Source organism: Mycteria americana, chromosome 5 (genome assembly GCF_035582795.1).
Source record: "Mycteria americana isolate JAX WOST 10 ecotype Jacksonville Zoo and Gardens chromosome 5, USCA_MyAme_1.0, whole genome shotgun sequence".
Classification (NCBI taxonomy): Eukaryota; Metazoa; Chordata; class Aves; order Ciconiiformes; family Ciconiidae; genus Mycteria; species Mycteria americana.
In genome coordinates this window covers 45642148-45662720 of record NC_134369.1, presented here as the reverse complement: position 1 = coordinate 45662720, position 20573 = coordinate 45642148, and the positions used below count along the sequence as shown (strand labels likewise).

Here is a 20573-nt window from a genome sequence, read left to right as displayed (position 1 = left end):
TTCTCCAGCATTTGTGTCTCCTGTCTAGGCTTGCCGTGGATGCCGAGGGAAGTCACATTCCTCACTAATTGGCATCCTGGGTTCTCCAGCTCTGATTAATAGTACTCTTAAAGCCTCCATGGTACATTCTCCTGACACATTGCAAAAGGGAAAGGCCAGAGTAGAGAGGAAACTGGAAGGGATCCCAGTTTTGGGAGCCATCTGCCATCATATGCAAAAAGCCTGTCCCAAGCCAAGTTGCTGCCTTGTACTCTTTGGCTGCCAGACTGAGTGGAGCATCCAGTGTAAGAGGGGGACAGGGAAGAAAGTGGGAAGATGACAAATGCAAGGGCCAAGCAGAAGTTTCCCAAAGCTTCTCGTGCATCTTGCTCACCTGCCCTCTTCTTGCCCCCACCAACCAAATCCCATTATCCCCATATCCTCACTACATTCTGTACCTGTTCACTTCTGAGTTTGAGAGCCATTGCATTATGCAGTGTTGCTTCTCAGCCCTGGCCAGATATTTAGAGAGAGATGTAGAGTACTTATGCTGCATGTGTGGAAGCACTGGAGGATCTTTGATTTTCTGTGGCAAAGTGCTTTTCTGTGGTCATTCCAGGACATGTCATTCAGTCCAGTACCTGTTAGAAAAAACCTGAATCCAAAGACAGGTCAAGAATCACAGAATCACAGAATCATATAGGTTGGAAAAGACCTTTAGGATCATCGAGTCCAACCATGAACCTAACACTGCCAAAACCACCACTACACCATGTCTCTAAGCACCTCATCCAAACGTCCTTTAAATACCTCCAGGGATGGCGACTCAACCACTTCCCTGGGCAGCCTGTTCCAATGCTTGACAACCCTCTCGGTGAAGAAAAATTTCCTAATATCCAGTCTAAACCTCCCCTGGCGCAACTTGAGGCCAAGAGTTAGCATCAAAGTTTATGTGAATAAACTACCTGTTGAAAGGGAATAATGAGAACTCTGATTTTGGTGAGAAGTAAAGAGCACCCGTTTTTATGGCTATCATTAAAGTTTATTTCCCATTTTTTATGAACCATGCTGCAACGCTGGGTAATTTTACAGTTTTTCAGAAGGATTTAACTTCTCCTTTTTAAGGGTTGTGGTGGGTTGCCCCAGCTAGCAGCCAAACTCTCATCCAGCCACTCGCTCACTCGCCCACCCCCAGCAGGAGGGGGGAGGACATAGGAAGAACAGCAGGGGGTCCCTGGCCCCTTTCCACGGAGGCCACCCCTGCAGCCTCCCACTGCCAAACCCCTCCCACCTGCACCCAACACAGTGGTTCTGAAACTAACTTGTAAGATATAACTTTACAGTGTCTGGTAGTCACCATGCAATTCTGTATAAACACCTTCACGTTAAGTTCTTGAGATCTAGGGTGATTTACTGTCTTGCTATTTGCTGTTCTAATTGAGTCTGTTAAATACAGCTAGTATGCACAGTGATTCTCACCCGGAAATGCAGCGTGCTGAGATATAGCTAGTTCCTTGTGGTGCAACGCCTATAAAATGCTTCTGAATAGAAGAGATTTTCTGACATTTGTCTGCCTTTCCCTTTGTGAATGACAGTTTTCACTATTCTGAAACTGGTCTCACTGGATTTCAACTCTGGTTGTGAGATTTTGTATTGGTGGTAGTGTGTCAACAGTATATTCCTTTCATCATCTCTGTTAAAAAGCTGCACTTTTTTGGCTGGTTTTTTTTTCCTTGATGAGTGTTTTTGTTTTCCTACTTTTTGCAAATCTTTTTCATAATTGTTTATATTTTATGGAATAATTAGAATATTATTAAAAACATTTTATTTTCTAGCATTTTGCAAACTTGCATTTTTGTGAACAATATCTTCCACTTTTTAAATATGTCCAAAATTATTTTCAGAACCTTTCTACATGCTCTTTGTTTACATCAAAATGCAATGAATAGTCTAGTCTTTATATACATACACGTTGATAAAAATGGGGGTGTACACTTTTTAAACATGGCTTGTGTCAGATGATGTGAACTAACTCTTCTTTTCAGCAATGGGAATCTGAAAAGTAGCTTAGCAAATCAGCTGGCCGCATCCTGTGAAGCAGGATTTGAGTCTACATCTAAAATGAGTAGCTGCAGGGCTTTTAGTATTAGACTCTAAATTGCAATTTCCTGTTTTGCAAAATCACATTCATCCTTTGCAGCTTCACTAATACTCTCTTCCAGGGTTTTCCCCCTTGCTTTTTAATATCCCTTAACTAGTGCATTTTATCAAGTTCCTGTGCAAGTTTGGTATTAGGCAAATGATGCTGCTTTTATCCTACTTCTGCAATTTATCAGTTTGAACTATTTTTAATCCTGACATCCACTGTGATTTCTCTTATTTTTCTTTGACGTATGTATTAAACCAATTATTTGTATCTCATTTATATTAAACATAAATTACGTATTGAATGAGAAACCAAATATATTTATATTTCTACTTTGCTTTGCTTTGTGTTGGCAAAAGCATTCAGAGCATGTTGGCTTTTCTCCTGTTCTGAGCAGTGCTATACATTCACAACAGAGTTTAATCATGAAATGAAAAGTTCATAAATGTATCATGGGAGAAACAAATTAGATCTAGTTTGTTACCTAAGCAAACTCCTGGCTTCCAAATAGTAGGAGACTTGAACTCCCAGAATTGATTATTTTCTTATTTTCAGGAGAAATGAATGGATAGGGAACTATAATCCTAGTGCAACTTACTGATAAGTACAGTTGACCAAATAACATTGAATAGAAATGTTAGCAACAGTTACATGCCTATTTCTGAAATACAGAAGTATATTTATCGAGTAACTTTTAAAAAATTATGCCCACAATTACACTACTATGTATAAAATCCTATCAAAGGAGTGAATTCTTATGCTTTACAACATACAGCATTTTCCTGAGATAGAGAATGGCTGGTGAAATGTTTGTAGCATTGCACAGCCGTCTTCGTGCCACCTCTGAAGGCTCTTGGAAGAGAAGTCAGAACAAAGCAGCTGACGTGAAAGGGGTGAATTGTTTTGCTATCCAGCATAAACCCAGTGTTGCTGCTTGAGTTTAGGAAAATGTCCTTCTGGGACACATAGCTATAGTTGTCTGTTCTAAAGTGTCTGTGGATTCTTTTGAAATGTGATATATTGACCAGGCTGGCACAGATTTCTGAAGTAGATGAAGGGTTTGATCTGTCTGCGCCAATCCCTGTATTCTTGATCAAAACTTCCTACCTGGTGCTCTTCCCATGAAAAAGAAAATTTGAGTGCACAAGATTTGAATTTTATTCATATTCATTACTTTATACCCTTCAGCCTTTTGTTCCCTTTCTTAAATTAAAAAAAAAAAATTAAAAAAATCTCTTCAACCAGAGAACAGAAAGAGGTTAACTAATTTGCATAAACCAGCACTAGAAATCATTCACTCATCTTCATTTTAGAGCCTGATGATCCTCTTTTTTTAAAAAAAAAAAAAGGGAAGAAAATGCTCCCTGTTTTTAAGTAGTAAACAGCTGATTATTTAAAGACTCTGAAAAGCCTCCAGGCCTTTTTCTCAGGTAATTTTTTCTTAAATTCAGTGATCTGGATACTTGATATTAAGCTACTCTGGATTGTCCACCCTTTTTGTCCTCTCCAGTGACTTTCGGGTTTTCCTGCAAGTTTGTAAGGATGTTTCCAGCAATCTGGATTTCATCTCAAGTTCTGTAATCAAACTGTTATGCTTTCAATTTTTTTTTTTTTTTTTTTTATGGTTGTCACTCGCGCTTGAACATTAGAATCTGTACCCTGCTTACTGTGCTCTTACAGTGTACGTTCACAGCATGGAGAGAGGCTGTCTCATGAGGGATAAAATATAATGGTGTTCCTGTCATAAGCTGTGGGAAGACTTGCAGATGTAAGATGTCTACCATGTTTTAATTAAAAGCCAGCAGTAGTGTGAAACTGCGTCCACTGAGAAACAGGGAAAGTCAGAACAAGAATTAACTACCCTGTGTACTCTGGTTTCCATGTCTGTGGCTGACTTGTAAGAGCCATTCATAGTCTTTCTTTATGCTTACATAGATACCACAAATAAAAAATGTTAATTAAAGCTTTGTACTCCATACTTTTGCTTATGCTTGTACTTTTAATGTTCCTTTTCAAGATCTTAAATGTAAACATTTATAGCTCTGCTTTGATAAGAAGCTGGCCCAGGGCAGAGTTTTCTTCCAGTGTATTTTCCACCTTTAAATTTTTGCCATTCAAAAATTTTATTCTGAAATCCTTAATTTTCTGTTCAGGCTTCATTGCCCAGGCATTTCAGCTTTCTTAAAGCTTTTGGGTTTTTTTAAGGTTTGTGAGATATACCCTTCCCTGAAAGGTTAATAGAACTGGACTGATGAAGAAAACGGTCTAAGAAGCCAAGAAATTAAATCTAAGTATTTTTGCAACACAGTTACCCTTTTCTGAGTTCAGAGGTAGACACTTAGCCACTTTGCGGCACACCCTGTGACAGCTTCACTGCTAAGTAAAGTGAGATTAAAACATGTAAACTACTTTTTTATTCTTTTAATAATGCAGGAATTCTGATGTCACTCATCTTCATTGGAGAAATAGAATAGGATTTTTAATGATTAAAGCATGAATTACCTAATTGTTTTCTGAGTGCTTTGAGATTCATCAGTATTATGGTTTGGAATACTTGTTCTCAGTAAGGACAGAGTATTTTCTTGGATAAGAATGTATTTGAAATCCTTCCCTTGGGGCTGTTGCATGCTATTTTTTCTTCTGTGTAGTTTGTGCTGTGTAGTTTTGAAGTCTGTAGTTTTGCTGTGCTAATATCGATTTTGCTCAGATTTGCTTTAGCTCAGATTTGTAGGATTTTCATGTCTTAGATGAATAAAATTCACTTGTAAAATTCACTTTGTGCTTGTTTGGTGCACAGCTTAAGGTTTTAAGGCAAGTGCAATGAAGTAAGAAGCCTCAGTGAAATGTCCTGTGCATTAACAATTTAGGGAAACGTATGCTTGTCGCTTAATTTCTTTGTTTTTCCACTTAGGAGTGTAGGGCAGCGTGTGCATCTACTCCCAAAGCTGGGGAGTAATTGTACAAATGCATTCACTTTTGCCTTGACCAACACAGTAACTTAAGTGTTTTAGTAACTGTTGAAGGCAGGCTCCAGCGCAGCAATGTTTTCCTGCCTTTAAAAGATAACAGAGAAAAGAGGAATTAAGCACAGAAGCCAAGGTGCATTCATTTCCATTCAGACAAGTGCTGTACACAGCAGTCACTAGCAAATACAGAACAAATAGTCTCACTATTAGTACTATATCATGCATTTTTGGATACACAGCTGCCTTGGTTCTCAAGAAAGAGCTCTGATTTCAGAATCAGAGCAATTTCAGATCCCTTGGTTTTTTGCAGTGATGTGTTAATATTAATAATCATTAAAGTAACAAGAAATGAATTTGTTTTTTCCTGGCTTCATGATGCTGTACTAACCAGTCTGAAGTTAGGAGACTCCTCTCCCCTTTCCCTCATTGCGTGCAGCTCCCTGATTGCCCATCAAACCTTTGATGTTTGGGTTTGCTTATGACTATAAAATAATTCCTTTTAAATTTTGTAAAATTTCATTCTGTTCCTCTGATAAATAGGTACATAAGGAACTATATGTATAAAACCATCACCAAAATTCCTGACCATCTTACCACCTAATGTACTGTTATGTGAAATGTAGTCGTCGTTACTGGGTTGTGTTCTCTTTTCTAGTTTCCGAATAAAACAGTAGCCCAAGTTGCCTGCAGTATGCTGAACATGCTGATACATTATGTACATAGACTTCAAGTGTATCAAGCTGATTCACCTTTAAGAATTATTCAAGTAAGTCATTTTTTAAAATTTGAAAATTTTAATTCTTTTAAATGTAACAGTAAAATGTATTTCACTGAAATTAAAATACCAGATTATTGACAAGTGTGTTTCACAAAATGTTAAATTAGTAAAAACATAATCTTACTGAACATTAATTGTGTGGGTTCATGTTGCACTTACTAGCTGACTTCAATATTAACATGTAAAATGGCTACATCATGCTTATTTTTTCTCCAGTACAACTATGTCATTATTTACATGAGAATATTGTCAATAAAGTGCAAATTTTTTTAATATTAAATATCTTCAAATATGTTTAAGTTTAGTGAGAAAGCGATTACTTAAAATACGGATCTGCAATTGTATTTTGCATATCCGTATGCAAAATACTTTTCATTGAAGTGTTTCAGTATAAAGCAAAGATAATTATTTTGAATACGCTTTAAATAACAAGGAAGTAGACGATGGCCTCTGTGAGTCTGAACCACAGAGAAAAGACAGAGGTCTCCCAGGTAACCGGAAAGAGAATGGTGTGGAAGCTTCTTGAGAGGTAGACCAAGCATTTCTCTGCCCCTCTGCAGTCATATTGTCGATTAAGAAGAGGCAGGGTGTTCACAAATTCTAGTAGTTGTAAGAAATAAAGGAGCTCAAATAGCCCTGTATACAAACCCGCATCAGGCTCCTTCCTGCACCCTACAAATGTGTTGAATCAAGTCCTCTTCCTGCCTGAATATTTGGAGTAGCTCTGTAATTTCATTGTCCATAATGCACCTACGTCAGTCAAGCAGAATGTGTTCCTTCAATGTCTTCTGCGAAATTCAATTAAAAGGATTTTATTAAAAAAAAAAAAGTGGCAAGGAATACTGTAATTTGTCTCAAAATAAATAACTTTAATAGAATTTAACCATGAATCTAGTATTGTGTCACATCTACCTGTTTAAAAATGTATTTTAAATTTAAATATTTAAATTGTATTTTAAAAGAAACTATGCTATATTGTCCCCAGATTCTGATAGCAACTATTACCCATCTACTACCCAGTACAGAAGCTTCCTCTTACGAACAGGACAAGAGGGTAAACATTTCTCAGTTCTTTTTAATGTGTCAATTTAATTGCAAAGGTGTGTGACATAGCACTGTTACAAAATTTAAGCTGTGCCTTAAAGTAGGGATTTAGCTCTTTAAGTATAATACAGTATAGTCTTCTCAGAATTCCAGTAATATTCTTTAGGCAAGTGAATTTCTGTAGTTTTTGTAGGAAAATATGCATTTAAAATTAATTGAGATTGATTGTTTTCAATAATTAGAAAGTATTCTTCTTCCTTATCCTCAGTGAACTTACAAGCAAAGAAAGTAACATAGACTTTTCAAACTTGTCTTATACTGAAAATATATTCTCAACTTGTAGAGAATACCTTTCAAAATATTTATAAGATTATGATTTTTTGCACTTTCTGTTGTAAGTACATTCTGGAGCAAGATAGCCTGTAATCTTCAGATGATTGTTGTCATGCTTCAAAACGATTGCTATCTTTTCGTATTTTCAGTGGGCCTGAGGCCCCTAGCTAAGACGGGCTCCTTCTTCACCTGATGCTCACAGTAGTACTTTCTGTCTCCTGAAAGCGGTATCTCTTCTGAATTATTTGGCTTTGCTGCAGGACTGTGGGACACGGTGGTCTTTTAGCCTTGGGCACTTTGGTGCAGTTTGTCGCTGGCAGCTCTGTCGTTCTGGGCCACCCATTCCCAGGGGAGCTGGCATTCATGGCAGGCTCATTTTGGCCTCCAGAGCTCTGTTTCACCTCTCCTCTGTGCTTGCAAGCAGGCAGTGGCTGTTATAGACTACAGCAGTATGCCAAGCTAGCCACCTTTCCACTTGAGATGCTTCCCATAAGTCAATAAGTTTCCCCATGAACTAACGCTGATCATTCGATGTCAAATATCGTATCAAAAATTGGCTTACCTGGTTTGACAGACTTAGACCTAATGGGTTTCTTAAAAATTGGTTTAATATAAAAATACTCAGAGCCCTTCATCATTAGGTTTATTATCTGGTGCCTCTGAGAGACAAACTTGTAATGTATTATGTGAAATGACTATGATGTTTATATGTCATTTATTAGTAAATTAGTTAAGTGGATTTTCTTTGAAAGACTTTTATTTAACTTGGGAAATATTTTAGAGAATCTTGCAGCTATTTATCTGAATTGTTTCCTCTTCCACAGCTAAGTTTTAAAAATTAAAAATAATTATTTGAAGCCAGTAAGTTATTAATAATTTGGTGTGTATGTGTGTCTTAATCTAATTCTGTTCTACAGTCTTTAAAAACATCCCCTAGAGGGAGTTGGTTCTTTTGCTGACTGAGTAGCCTACAATACAGAAAGCAGTTGGATTTCTTTCAGATTATACCTGGTGCTGCGTAGCATTATTGATATGTTGTGAAGGAAATTCTGTGTTATTTATAAAACACTAAATGCAGCTGAAATAGTTCAGTTTTGTGTAATCCTTGATTCACTTTACAGCAAGAATGGTGCATCAGCCTTAATTTGTACCTGTGTAATCTGTCATTTTAAAAACAGCACCCTACAAATCAATTTTGAAAAATCACGGGTATCCTCTTAAGCACAGTATCTGCTCACAGACTTACGATGAGAAACTGTTGTATGGATGGTCTTTGTTAAATATCTCAGTAGCCAAAGTTTTTACTGATGCCATAGGTTTTGAAGATACAGTGGCTTTTAAACAAGCGTGACCTGCCATTACTGCGAAGGCTGATTCTAGTGAATTGAGAAAAGAAAGTAAAACAGAGAAGTAAAACACAGTGATAAATGTGAAGTAGCAGGTGCTGGTTTAATTGATTTGTAATTGAAAGTGTTTGTTCCAGTTGGTGGTTTCTTTACTTCTGTGCTTATTGGATTGGATAATGGCCTTGCCATTAAAGACGTTGCTGCAGCCTCTTCACACTACAGGAGCAGAAAATGATAAGACTGAAAGATCCGTTCTTAATTGTATATATAAGGTACATGTTTCTTTACTCGCTAAATGAGAATTTTTATGTATGGAGGTAGTCAGTTTTCATGGAAATGAAGACAGAACTTTTCTGTAAGCTGACTTCTGTAAGTTTAGTTCTAGTAGAACTAAGTTCTACTGCTGGAGTGCTGTCTTAGTTCTTGTAAGTTTTACTGTAACTGCTTGATCTTTGGTATATTTGGAATTGTTATTAAAATTTTGTCTTATGTTTTGTGATGTTTAAGTTACTTTTTGTATGTCATACCAATAGCAGACATTTGTGGTGTAGAAGACCAGCTATACATTTAAGACAGATAAGGAAGTAGCTTTTTATACTAAGCAATTTTATTTAGCAATAAGCAAAGTAAAAAGCACTAAGTTATAATTGCTGTCTGTAGGGACACAGAGCAAAGACAGGCGGGTTTTTTTTGCAAGGGAAGGGGATTAAAACCTCCAGCAGCTTAGACCTGGCATATGTAATTAAAGAAGATAGGAGATCTAAAAATAAAGGTAGCTTAGTGATTTGTTGTAAGTTTTATTTCTTGTTTCTTTATTGTTAAATTCCACTTCAGTGCAGACACTGTTCTAACAATTTTCCTTGCAGACCAGGATTTGCTTCTGTAAACATTAAGCATCTAAAATTTTCCAACATTTTGTCTTGCCTACCTGGTTCTAACAAATCAATTAAAAAATGTAAATAAAAATAAACTTCCTTTCTTATAAAACTATCAAGTAGAAATTTCAGTAGTTAATGTCATTAAATTCTGTTTTTGTTCTAGGTTCTGCATGGATGTGTCTATGGATCTCAGTGTTTTAGCAACCCTAAATATTTTCCTCTAAGCCTTTCTGATTTGGCATGTGTGGATTACGATCCTTTTATGCATTTAGAAAGCTTGAAGGAACCAGAACCACTGCATTCTCCAGACTCGGAGAGGTCTTCTAAACTTCAGCCAGTCACTGAAGGTTTGTCAAATTGCCTAAATACATTTTCTTTCAAAAAGATTTTATCTTGGTTTCCAGTATTGAAGTGTTTGTCTAAAGCATAAGTTTTAAATTATACCTAGATACTAGGTAAGAACCATTAGTATGGAATGAGCTAACATAATTTTGAGCAATTACTGAAATAACTGAATTAACTGAAATAAGTATCTTCTGAACAACATGAAGATCGATTTGATATGGATTCTTGTGTGCTCTGTGTATCAGCAAAAAGTATTAAGTACTGCAACATGGATAAATGTTGCTTTTCATTTTACTTTCAGTAAATTAATTTATTTTTTCTTAATTTTCCTCCTTTTTCTAAGAATACTTTGGATTTTTTTTCCTGTCTGAGCTTGCCATATTGAAAGCTCTCTCTGAATGTTTTTTTAACCAATTATAATTTGTTGTCAATCTGTTTACACTGTTTAAAACCACAGAGTTATCTAAAAGGAGAGAAATTTTCTCTCATCTGCTTAGAACCTTAAGACACCTGGGAATTAACATTTTCTTCAGAACTCGAAAATAAAAATAAAGAATCAAGAAACTAAGCTACAGAGGAGTAGCACATATTATGCGGTGTATCTAGTAAATATCAAATGGCTACATTGGGAAGAAAATTGAAAAAGATGAGATTAATACTGATACCAGAAACTCTGTGTAGTGCTATTCTCCCTCCATATTAAGTTGTTCCATTTCGGCTTCCTTAAAGGTATTAAGAACCAGATAAATGCAGAAGCTCTTTGTAGCAGCTGTGTGCTAACAGCAGGTGATTTTGTGGTCTGTAGTGACTACGTGCTGTTTTTTATGTAGAGAAAATGGCTAATCATTGTGCCCTTGTCTAAGGCATGCTTCATCATCCTCAAGTACTTTTTTGGCCAAAGAATTCTAAACATAGAGCTGTCCCCTAATAAGCTCAGTATTGGATTGAACAAGTCTGATTTGAGAACTATTGGCAGGAGGAGCTGTAATTATTAAATTTACTGAAGAATGAAGCAAGGTACTATAGTTGGCTTTTTGTCAAATGGCTGTGGTCTTATTAGTAAAAAGTAATCATCTGCTGGGTCAGAATGAAAGAGGCTTCGAAGGATTCATTCTGTCCTAATTACAGTCTCACCTATACATATTATGTAAAGCTAATATTTAAAGCATTTGCCAAAATTAACTTCCACTGCATGTTCTATTACAGTGTAGTGAATTGTAGTAGCTTTTTATGCCTGGCATCTTTTGTATTCTGTAATAATCTGTAATTATGGGTTAGCAGCAAATGCCATGTGGCTTGTTTAATCTGACAATCTGAAAAGACAACCCTGAATAGATTTCTCTTTAAATGAATGTAGTTGCACAAAGCCTTAGCATCGATATCTTCATTTTGCATTTCTGTACGTGATCTGTTCTTTTATGATTTCTTGTTAAATTTCTAAATAAAAGTAATTTCAGATGTTCCTTTTATCTCTCCAGGTGAATTAAGGAAGCCCCATATGTTTCTAAAGTTTCAGGGCTCTGGAATTGTAAGTCAGATCGTGAAATTTAATTGGCAAACTACAGCATTATAATGCAACCCTGGTCTTGCAACCTTGGCACTTCTAGTCCACATTGCCAGGCAGAGAAAAAAATTGGCAGTGCTTAACCGATCGCACAGCATCTGTTCTCCCTGGCATTGGTGGAAGAGTGAGAGGAGTAAAGTTAGTGGATAACAACCAGTCTGGGACTTGATCAAGACAGGAGGTCAATTAGCACAAGCTAGCAGCAGAGCAGCATGTCAATGGGTCAACCTCTTTTTTAAGTGCTATCATGATACCTTTTTTGAAGGAATTGTTCAAGGTCAGATCCATCACAAGTTTTATGGACACTTACCACAGTATGATGTGGTATGAGACCGTGAAGATATGGGACTTTCAGTGATACAGCTGTATGGTGGGGACAGGATCTATTGAGAGGCTGGAGCAAGCCCTGCAATAAATGCTGGGGCAAAGATTTGATAAATCCTCTGGGAACAGGTGATGTGGGGAGAGAAGAGGACTATTCCCCTCTCTGTTTCAGTAACTTTCCAAGTGCTATCTCTCACAAGGAATCTGTTATACCTAGGATTATCTGTGAAATTTTCTTTGTCCTCCTTTCTGTAGGTTTCAGGTAAAGTGGCGGTGTACGATACACAAAGAATAATTTAAGTGTTAAATGTTAAGTAAAAGTAAAAGAATAATTTAAGTGTTAAATATTAAGTTAAGTTAATGTTAAGTGTTAAGAAAATTAAGTGTTAAATATATTAAAGTGTTATATTTAAACCAGAACAAACTTCTAGCAGCTGACAATAAAGACATCAGTAGGAAGCTTTTCTTGCATCATCAGAACCTGCAGACAGCAAGTCTGCGGTGCTTTCATATATCTAAGGAATCACAGGGCCTGTCTACACGAAGGCTGATGAGCTGTTCCTCTAGCTAGTATCAACAACAGCTTCCTCTAGCTACAGTGCAGGCATACAAGTGCTGCCTCTGCTAATTCACCGCACCTAACTAGCCTGGATTCAGTGTCGCACTGACAGGTATGCTTTCTCCAAGGATAGTATAGCATTATAGCCCTTCACTGTACAGTTTAGATGTGCAAAAGCTAACTTGGACTGCATTGTACCATGATCTGCTTACCTGCTTCTGATCTTTTCCTGTCATTACAGGACCATGAACATATATGAGGGAGAATTAAAAGGGAACATCTCCTTCAAAGCTTTTTTGTTGTTTGTAAAAGATACAAACATTTAGGAAAAAGTAAAATTGAGTTTGTGACCCTTGTATTGACAGGAAAGCTGAAAACAGGTAGCAGTAAACAAAAAGTGCTATACATCTTCTAATGTTAATAGATAGCAAAGTCAGACTATTGAATAGAGTCTAGTTATAAGGAAATAATATTTTATGGGAATTTTTTTGCAATTATAGGCAAAAACATTTTGAAACCTGTTCTTCATAGATCACAAATCTGTTAGAGATAGTTGTGATTGGAAGGTTGTAGTTGCATTGCATAGATACAGTGGTCCATCAATTACTGATTTCATGGATTTTCCCCCATTTGTCATATTTCTCCAAACATATTTTAATCTCTTTTGCATAGATTGATCATTTTTCCTAATATATTTCAATTTCTGAAGAAAAGGTTTCCTCAATCTGATGTTTAGTCTTAGCTTTTATTTAAAAATTAGAAATAGAAAGTACTTTTCTTTTAAGGCTTTGCTGTTTGCTTTTTTACTGAAAGGGAACAAAAGTACACTTTTTAAAAAACACTTTATACATGGTGCATCCAGATTAGCACAGTTTGTGTTTTGTGAAGAATATTCTGTAGATGGGTTCTCTGTAACCGCATCTCTCTATACCTGAAGCTTAAAATTAGAAAGGAGTGAGACTTCCTTAAGCTAATGGAAAATACAGGTAGCCAAGCTAAACTGAACTCTCTTAAGCTCCCTCTAAATGTAATGGAGAAAGAGAAGAGTTTCCAGGGAGAGATTAATCCCATGTCTCCAATTCGGGCTTCTAACTGCAATGAATCAGGTACATCGTTCTTTAGATAGCTAAAAGGGTGAGGAGAGTTAAATTCCACCCTCAGTCATTCCTTTTTCCTTCTACTACCTAACTGTAGTTGTTTAGAAGCTGTTCAGCCAAAGTTGAATTAAAGAGTTAACAACGTATCTTAAGGAAATTCAGGAATCCTCCATTCATGCAGCTGATACAAATTAGTGGTGATGGACCTTCAGCCTTTCCACAAAAGAGGTAATTTCAGGGACTGAGAAAAATAGCCAGTATAACATGCTTCTAGCAAATTACCAAGCGATCATGTACGCATAAATATTACATTGCCCAGGAAAAAGACTGTACCACTGTAAAGAGAGCAGAGATGAGTTCACTCAGGAAGACAGGTTGGCAAAGCAGCCAGCTAGGCTGCTTTAATGTGTAATCGCATGGCTTAGGTTGTAGAATTTGTGGTAAAGCTGTGATGGCTTTGCATTATTGTGTAATTTGATCTGCCTTCCAGAAGCAAAGAGCATGGTTTAGATACTCATTTTAAGAATTCTAATACATTGAATGTCCAGTTGTTCCTGATTGAGGAGATGTGCTTCTAGGAACAAATTACTAATATTGTAACCTTTAAGTTGCGAATTTGCGAATTTCATTTGGAATTCTCATATTTTCAGAAAGCATTACTGGGGTTTTTGGTTTTTTTTTTTTTTTTTTTTCTTTCCCCTAAGGGAAACTATCTCCAAAATCTGATTTGCTGTGTGGCAAAAATGTTTCGAGACTGCTTTATTTTATTTCAACATAACAAGTTACATCTTACAGTTTACTTCTCAGTATGCTTCTCTTAATACTTCTGATTTAAGTTTTCTGTGTCATTTTTAAATCAGCAATACTGTATTCTGAGAGAAAACTCAATGAAAAGTACTGATCTCATTTTATAAAAGAGGCAATGACAGATATATATCCCAATTCTTTTATTTGTTATTTTAATTCAAGAGTAAAACTTTCAGAGAAAGACCACGGTAGGACTGGGAATGGACCTTCCAAATTTAAATTCAGTGTTCTGCTCTTTGTATCATTGTATCACCTTTCTTTTCCATATGTCCCTTAGGCTTCTAAGGGAGTAAATTCATGTACACAGGCACAATACAACCATGATCAGGTCTGAGATCTTTAGGGTTTGCCACAAAACAGTAATAGTAATAACTTATATGCTGACAGGTCCCTCTCATTTCTTCAGGTTTTTCAGCAGAACTTAACTGAAGGCATTTAACCTACTCAGTGTGAGACTTCAGGTAGCTGGGAAGCTCACATGTCTTTGCTCCTAGGAACCTGAGAAGAGCATTACCTTACTTACCTGTGCAGTGCCAAGTGCTAAACACTTGGCATAAATATCCTGACAAAGATGAGCCTGATGGGCCAGCCTCTGCATTGTCCAGGTGCTGGTTAGTACTGCACTGATAAATTATTCTTCAAGCGTCCAACTTATTTTCTCTTTGTCTTGTATAAACTTGTTTACAGTTCCTTCTTATGTTTCAGCAGATGGCACTATAACTTAATTTCCTTGTATGCTGTCAATATCTGGACATTTAATTCAGCTTCACTGAATGTATTTGTGTTTGTAAATTTTTAAACCTCAAGAATGTTACAGATAAAAATATAATATCTAATTTGTTTCTATTGGTTTTCAAGGCCTTAATTTATTGAAATATTTTGAGTTTATCTGAGTTTTGGAATAGTGTAACAATTAAGTTGATTTTGCCAACTATTAACAGGATGAAATGTTTCCCTTTTTGCACTTGAGATCTAGTGCTCCCTAAAGGTAGAGAAGGGCCAGAGTCCCAAACGTCTCTTACATGCTTTACCCAAACCTTGTGGGGAAAAAAAAAAAGGCAAATATATACAAATTGTTTACTTTTGCAGACGCAGAATGCATCCAGTGCTTCAGAAACTAAAAATCTGTCATGACAGTCAGTATGCATTACAAATTTGCCTTTATTTTTCCAGTTAAACCAATTAAGACGCCTTAAACTGGAAAAAGAAATTTGTTTATTAAACATCAGTTTTTATTGTGTATAAATACACAATATAAAGGGAGATGAGTTCATTATACCATACTTACACATCCAAGAGGTTACATTTTGTCAGTAAATACTGAATGAGAAAGTAACGTGGTTCAGAACATTCTAGTTTGGATTTTTGGTGAGAAAGAAGGTGGGAAGTGTTTGCAGCAGTTTTCAATGTTTAATATAGTTTAAAATATCTGATGTAATCCTGAGGAATACAGTCTTGATTTATCTTCCCCCTGTAAATCCCAAATTCAGGGCACCCAGGTCCTGTTAAAAGAGAGAGGCTGCAGAAATACGTGCTTTGCCATATTGGTCCTGTTTTCTCTTCTACCTGTGATCTTCTACAGTGTAATACTTTTGTGTATGGATTCTTCAGCGGGTACTCTGAGCAGTTGAGGGTTGTCTGCCTGACAGTCGCTTTGACCAGCTCTGTACTTCATGGGTAATGTAGAGTGGATTTGATAGAAGAATCCAATAACAATAAAGTATTGGGTTAGCAGGGTGTGGTATAAACATTAAGAAATTCCTTTTATGAATTTAGATAATGTTGCATCCAAGTGGAAGGTATGCAACAAAGAAGGAGGTGGCAAAACCATATTGAAACACCAGTGCATCTCACAAGATGAATTTCACATAAGATAGGCACAATTAACTTCTCTTTCTCCCTCCAAGTTTTTCCAGCCTGAAACTTCTTAAAATGCAGTTGGGGCATGAAATTTGCCTTTTGAAAATTTTGCTACTGTTAGATTGTGTTCATTGCAGATAGCCCGGTCTTTGATTTGGTACTTCAAAATCATCCAGTATTATTCTCAGCCTAACCTACAGCGATATGCTCCCCGGGGAAATTAAGATGGATTAGAGGTTTTGTGCATCTATGTTCCTCTGTTTTTCACAGTGTAATGATGTGTATAAATATAAAAATTCACTGCAGTTGGAAATGGACTTCTTACAACACAATTATGATCTCTGCTTCATCAGCAATTTAAGATTTATTTTCACTAGATTAAGAAATTATGTATTTTAGAAGAACCGTGCTGACTACAAAGCTATGGTAAAGGAGGTATAGTAGGCTGTAAAATAATGAAGATGTTTCTTTAACTATCTTATGATTTTTCATGCCATTTATGTATAAGACCAGTGTTCATCAAAATACATATTTTCCATCGCTGAGTTGGCTGTATCCTAATCTTGCAGTGCTCATCCTCTGTTTAAAGCTCACAAAGAGGGGACCAAAAGAAATACATAAATCTCAGTGTTGTTTTCTGAACTCTTCTTTTAAAACGTATGTTCCTTCTCTCGCAGTGAAAACTCACATGCAACAAGGATTAATTTCTGTTGCTGCTCGTACTGTGATAACACATCTAGTCAACCACTTAGGCCACTATCCTATGAGCGGAGGTCCTGCTATGCTAACCAGTCAAGTGTGTGAAAACAACGACAATCCATACAGTGAAAGTCCTGAACTTTCTCCTGAACTTTTTGAGAACCCAAACCTTCAATTCTTTGTGTTAAACAATACTTCCCTGGTGTCTTGCATACAAATCCAAGCAGAAGATGACATGCCTGGGGGAGGACTGTCTGCTGGACTTGCATCTGCTAATTCAAATGTCAGAATTATAGTGCGTGATCTATCTGGCAAGTACTCGTGGGATTCGGCCATTTTGTATGGACCATCATCTTTATGTGGATCTTCACAACAAACTTCTTTTGCACTTTCATTATCTCAACAAGATAAACCAGAAGATGCTCTTTCATCTTTTGAGCATGTGGAGGATGTATCTGCAAGGGATGGAATTACACTCCAAGTAAAAAGGAAATTTAGAGACACTGTACCAACATGGGATACCATTAGGGATGAAGAAGATGCCCTTGATGAGCTCCTGCAGTATTTAGGTGTTACAAGCCCTGAATGCTTACAGAGAACTGGTGTCTCACTCAACATCCCTGCTCCTCAACCAGTCTGCATCTCAGAGAAGCAGGAGAACGATGTCATTAATGCAATTCTGAAGCAGCACACAGAAGAGAGGGAGTTTGTTGAAAAGCATTTCAATGATTTAAATATGAGGGCTATGGAGCAGGACGAGCCAACCTCACAAAAGCCCCAGTCAGCATTTTACTACTGCAGATTACTTCTCAGTATACTAGGAATGAATTCTTGGGATAAAAGGTAAAAAGAAAAGACTCACAATTTAAGAAATTTTTTTTAAGGAATTGTGCTGTTCTTACTGTGTAATAATAGTTGATCATACAGTGGGTTAAGCCAAAAATACTCCAGGCCAGCCAACAAAAGAGGAAAGGGGATGTGCAACTGAGGGGAAAATGGCAGGTTTGTTCTGCATTTCAACCTGTCATTTAGAGAGACAGAACGGAGGAACCTGTTGCCTTTATTGCTATTTATATTCTTTCCTTAGAACAGTGTTGGAAGGCGAATTGAAGGAGTGGTATCTTTTCTAATAATCCTTTCACCAACTGTACTAAGGGGTACTACCATGGGTAAAGACGGCGTCTTTGTTGCTTTCTTTGCTTCCCATGTATGTTCCTGCAAAAATCATTACCTTTCTATGCCAGAATGAGACTCTGAAAGTGTCATATTCTCAGCTATTGTGTTGCTGGACAGTGTCCTGCTGCTTTGCCTGCTAAGAGCATGCTTGCATGCAGCCTCAAAGCATTGCATCTGTGTTAGCTGGCGAGAAAGATGTGTCCCCTACTATTTAGTTCAACATTGGCAATGTTTGGGTATTGTTTGGGTATTGTTTAGAACAACAGGAGACAAGCCATGTTCAGTTACAAAAGTAATGTCTCTGTTTACATTATTTTTTGCGTGTGGGTGTAGTTAGGTGTATGTCTGTGTATACATGTGGGTATGTACAAATATTGGCATCCTAGAATTTAAGGGTCTTTCTGAAATCTTCTTTTGCCATAGCTGTCAAATTCCATATTAGAGGCATTGAAATATTTTCTTGCTATGAAGGGAAATGGATATTCTGTAAAACAAAAATAATCTGTGTCACTGAGCTATCGCTGGAATTGAACAAAATTTTGGTGTTAGAACCCTTCTTATGTAGGTCTTTCATTCCTCAAGGCAGTCTGGTTTTAAACAGTACTGCTCATTCCAATGTGTTTTGTGGGAAACATCTTAAGTGCAGTTTAAAAGAAATCAAAAGTGCCTTTCTCGCTCTAACATATTGTTTTGTTTTTTCTTTAAATTGTTACAGCTGGCTGGGTGACTAGTGAGCTACGTTCTGCTCTCTTCTGCAATTCAGAATAGCAAAAGCTCTATGTTTAATGCACTGACTCCCTAGGACAGTAGATTATGGGAGTGGCTTTTGTCACTAAGCATATATATTATGGCCTAGTAAAGTGTGCAGCTTATATATGTGTCAAAGGGAGTTCTGTCTGTTCTTCTGTAGAGAAGAGATTGATCGCAGTTGGATCCAATAGGTTGACAGAAGAAAGTGGAAAGAAGTAAAGGTGGTACTCAGGGCTATAATGGATAGAGATTTCCTGGAGTAAAAAAAAATGCTTGTATATTTTTTGAAAGATATCTTAATATTTTATATAAGAAAGGACTATTGAAAAGGAAAAAGCATTTGTTGACTGTTCTTGAATGGACCTGGAAATGTTCTTGTACCATTCTTGTACTGTTCTGTATCCATCAGTGAACAGGTGATAAGAGTTACAAATTTCTCTGTTTAGAAGGAGCTTTCATCTCCTGAAGAAAAATGAGAAGTTACTTCGAGAACTCAGAAATTTGGACTCAAGACAATGGTAAATTCTTTTAATGGCTAGATACTTATTTGTTTTAAGTGTGCTTGTACTTAAATGGCTCTAATTGCATAGATGTGAGAGTTGAACTAATTTTTTAAAATAGTTTTGTAAATTATTCATGTATTTTGCACTGTGTTGTAGTTATTGATGTTATATTGAAGTTACATAGGTGTTATTTGTAGAGAGAAACTTAGAAGTAGAATATCATGAGATAGAACAAACTTCAAAATAACTTAAAACTATGAACATTTGTATGCATAACATGGAATAGTTTTAAAACTTTGATATATCAAAGTCTCCACATTTTAAGCTTCGGCTAATTGTTTAGCTGTTTTCCAATGCTGTTAGTATTTGAAGACATGGAATTCTAGTTGGAGTTGTAGCACAGAATTAAAAACTTTGAGTTGTTTTTCTAGAAGTTGAAATAAAATCCAGTGGAGGTTTTAGAAGTGTGAGAAACCACCTTCAGTTGCTCCAATGTCTAACAGCAAGCAGTGAACAGAAGACATTGCTATAGTACTTAGAGATTCTTCGTTCAGTTGCATAAGCTGCATTTACCACAGCATTCACAAGGCACTGTTGTTAATGGGCAGTGCAGTGTCGATAATGCCTGTGTTGCAGGTTTTGCTCATTTCAGAAGCCCAGCTATTCCAGTAGCAATTGGTACTGCCAGCACCATCCTACATCTTAGAAGTGATGAAAGGGGTAAATGCTGTTCACATATAGCAAAACTTCAGGCTCTAGAGAAGACCAGACTAGAAAAGACAGAATGGGAGTATGGAAGTATAGAAGGTATTAAAAAAGAAGCCATATAGTTGTACTTTGCTTCCACTATCTTCTTCAATGTTTTAAAAGCCATGCTCTATGTGTACTGTTTGCATATTTTGGTTTCATATTTGTAAAGGCACTGTCATGCAGTGACCATTCTCTGTTTTACAGCCGAGAGACACACAAGATTGCAGTATTTTATGTTGCTGAGGGACAAGAAGATAAACACTCCATTCTTACTAATACTGGGGGAAGTCAAGCCTATGAGGATTTTGTAGCTGGTCTTGGCTGGGAGGTATTTATTAAAACGTTTTTATCCTAAGTTTGTTTACAGAGAAAACTACAGATCCCTTTAGATATTAGAAGTCTTTGGCTCTTTAGCGTTACTCACAAGTACTGAAATACGCTATTTTGTAAGTAGGATGTAGAGAAGAATTCTGGTTTTAATTTCATTAGCAATACTAGCTATTTAATTTTAAGCTCTTTCAATTTAAGAAAGTTTGTGCAGGCAGAGATGATTCTTTAACGTGCAGTCCTGTACTTGGCTTTCATGGACTGATTAGGAGGCATCTTGATGTCCTTGTAGGCCTGTAAATTGTTAAGTGCCTTGAAATTTGAGATTTGCTCAAATTTGGG

At 36.7% G+C, this 20573-nt stretch overlaps 1 protein-coding gene across 2 annotated transcripts in view; it reads left to right on the top strand.

Moving 5' to 3' along the window:
* The window catches only part of RALGAPA1 (Ral GTPase activating protein catalytic subunit alpha 1), a 136342-nt gene that overhangs the window by 71748 nt on the left and 44021 nt on the right, over window positions 1-20573 (top strand). For both annotated transcript variants that reach the window (XM_075503154.1, XM_075503153.1), the window contains exons 29-35: window positions 5747-5857; window positions 6855-6923; window positions 8730-8864; window positions 9634-9817; window positions 16704-17568; window positions 19098-19169; window positions 20109-20232. In XM_075503154.1, the coding sequence (XP_075359269.1) occupies window positions 5747-5857; window positions 6855-6923; window positions 8730-8864; window positions 9634-9817; window positions 16704-17568; window positions 19098-19169; window positions 20109-20232 (1560 nt within the window). The remainder of the gene's footprint in view (window positions 1-5746; window positions 5858-6854; window positions 6924-8729; window positions 8865-9633; window positions 9818-16703; window positions 17569-19097; window positions 19170-20108; window positions 20233-20573) is intronic.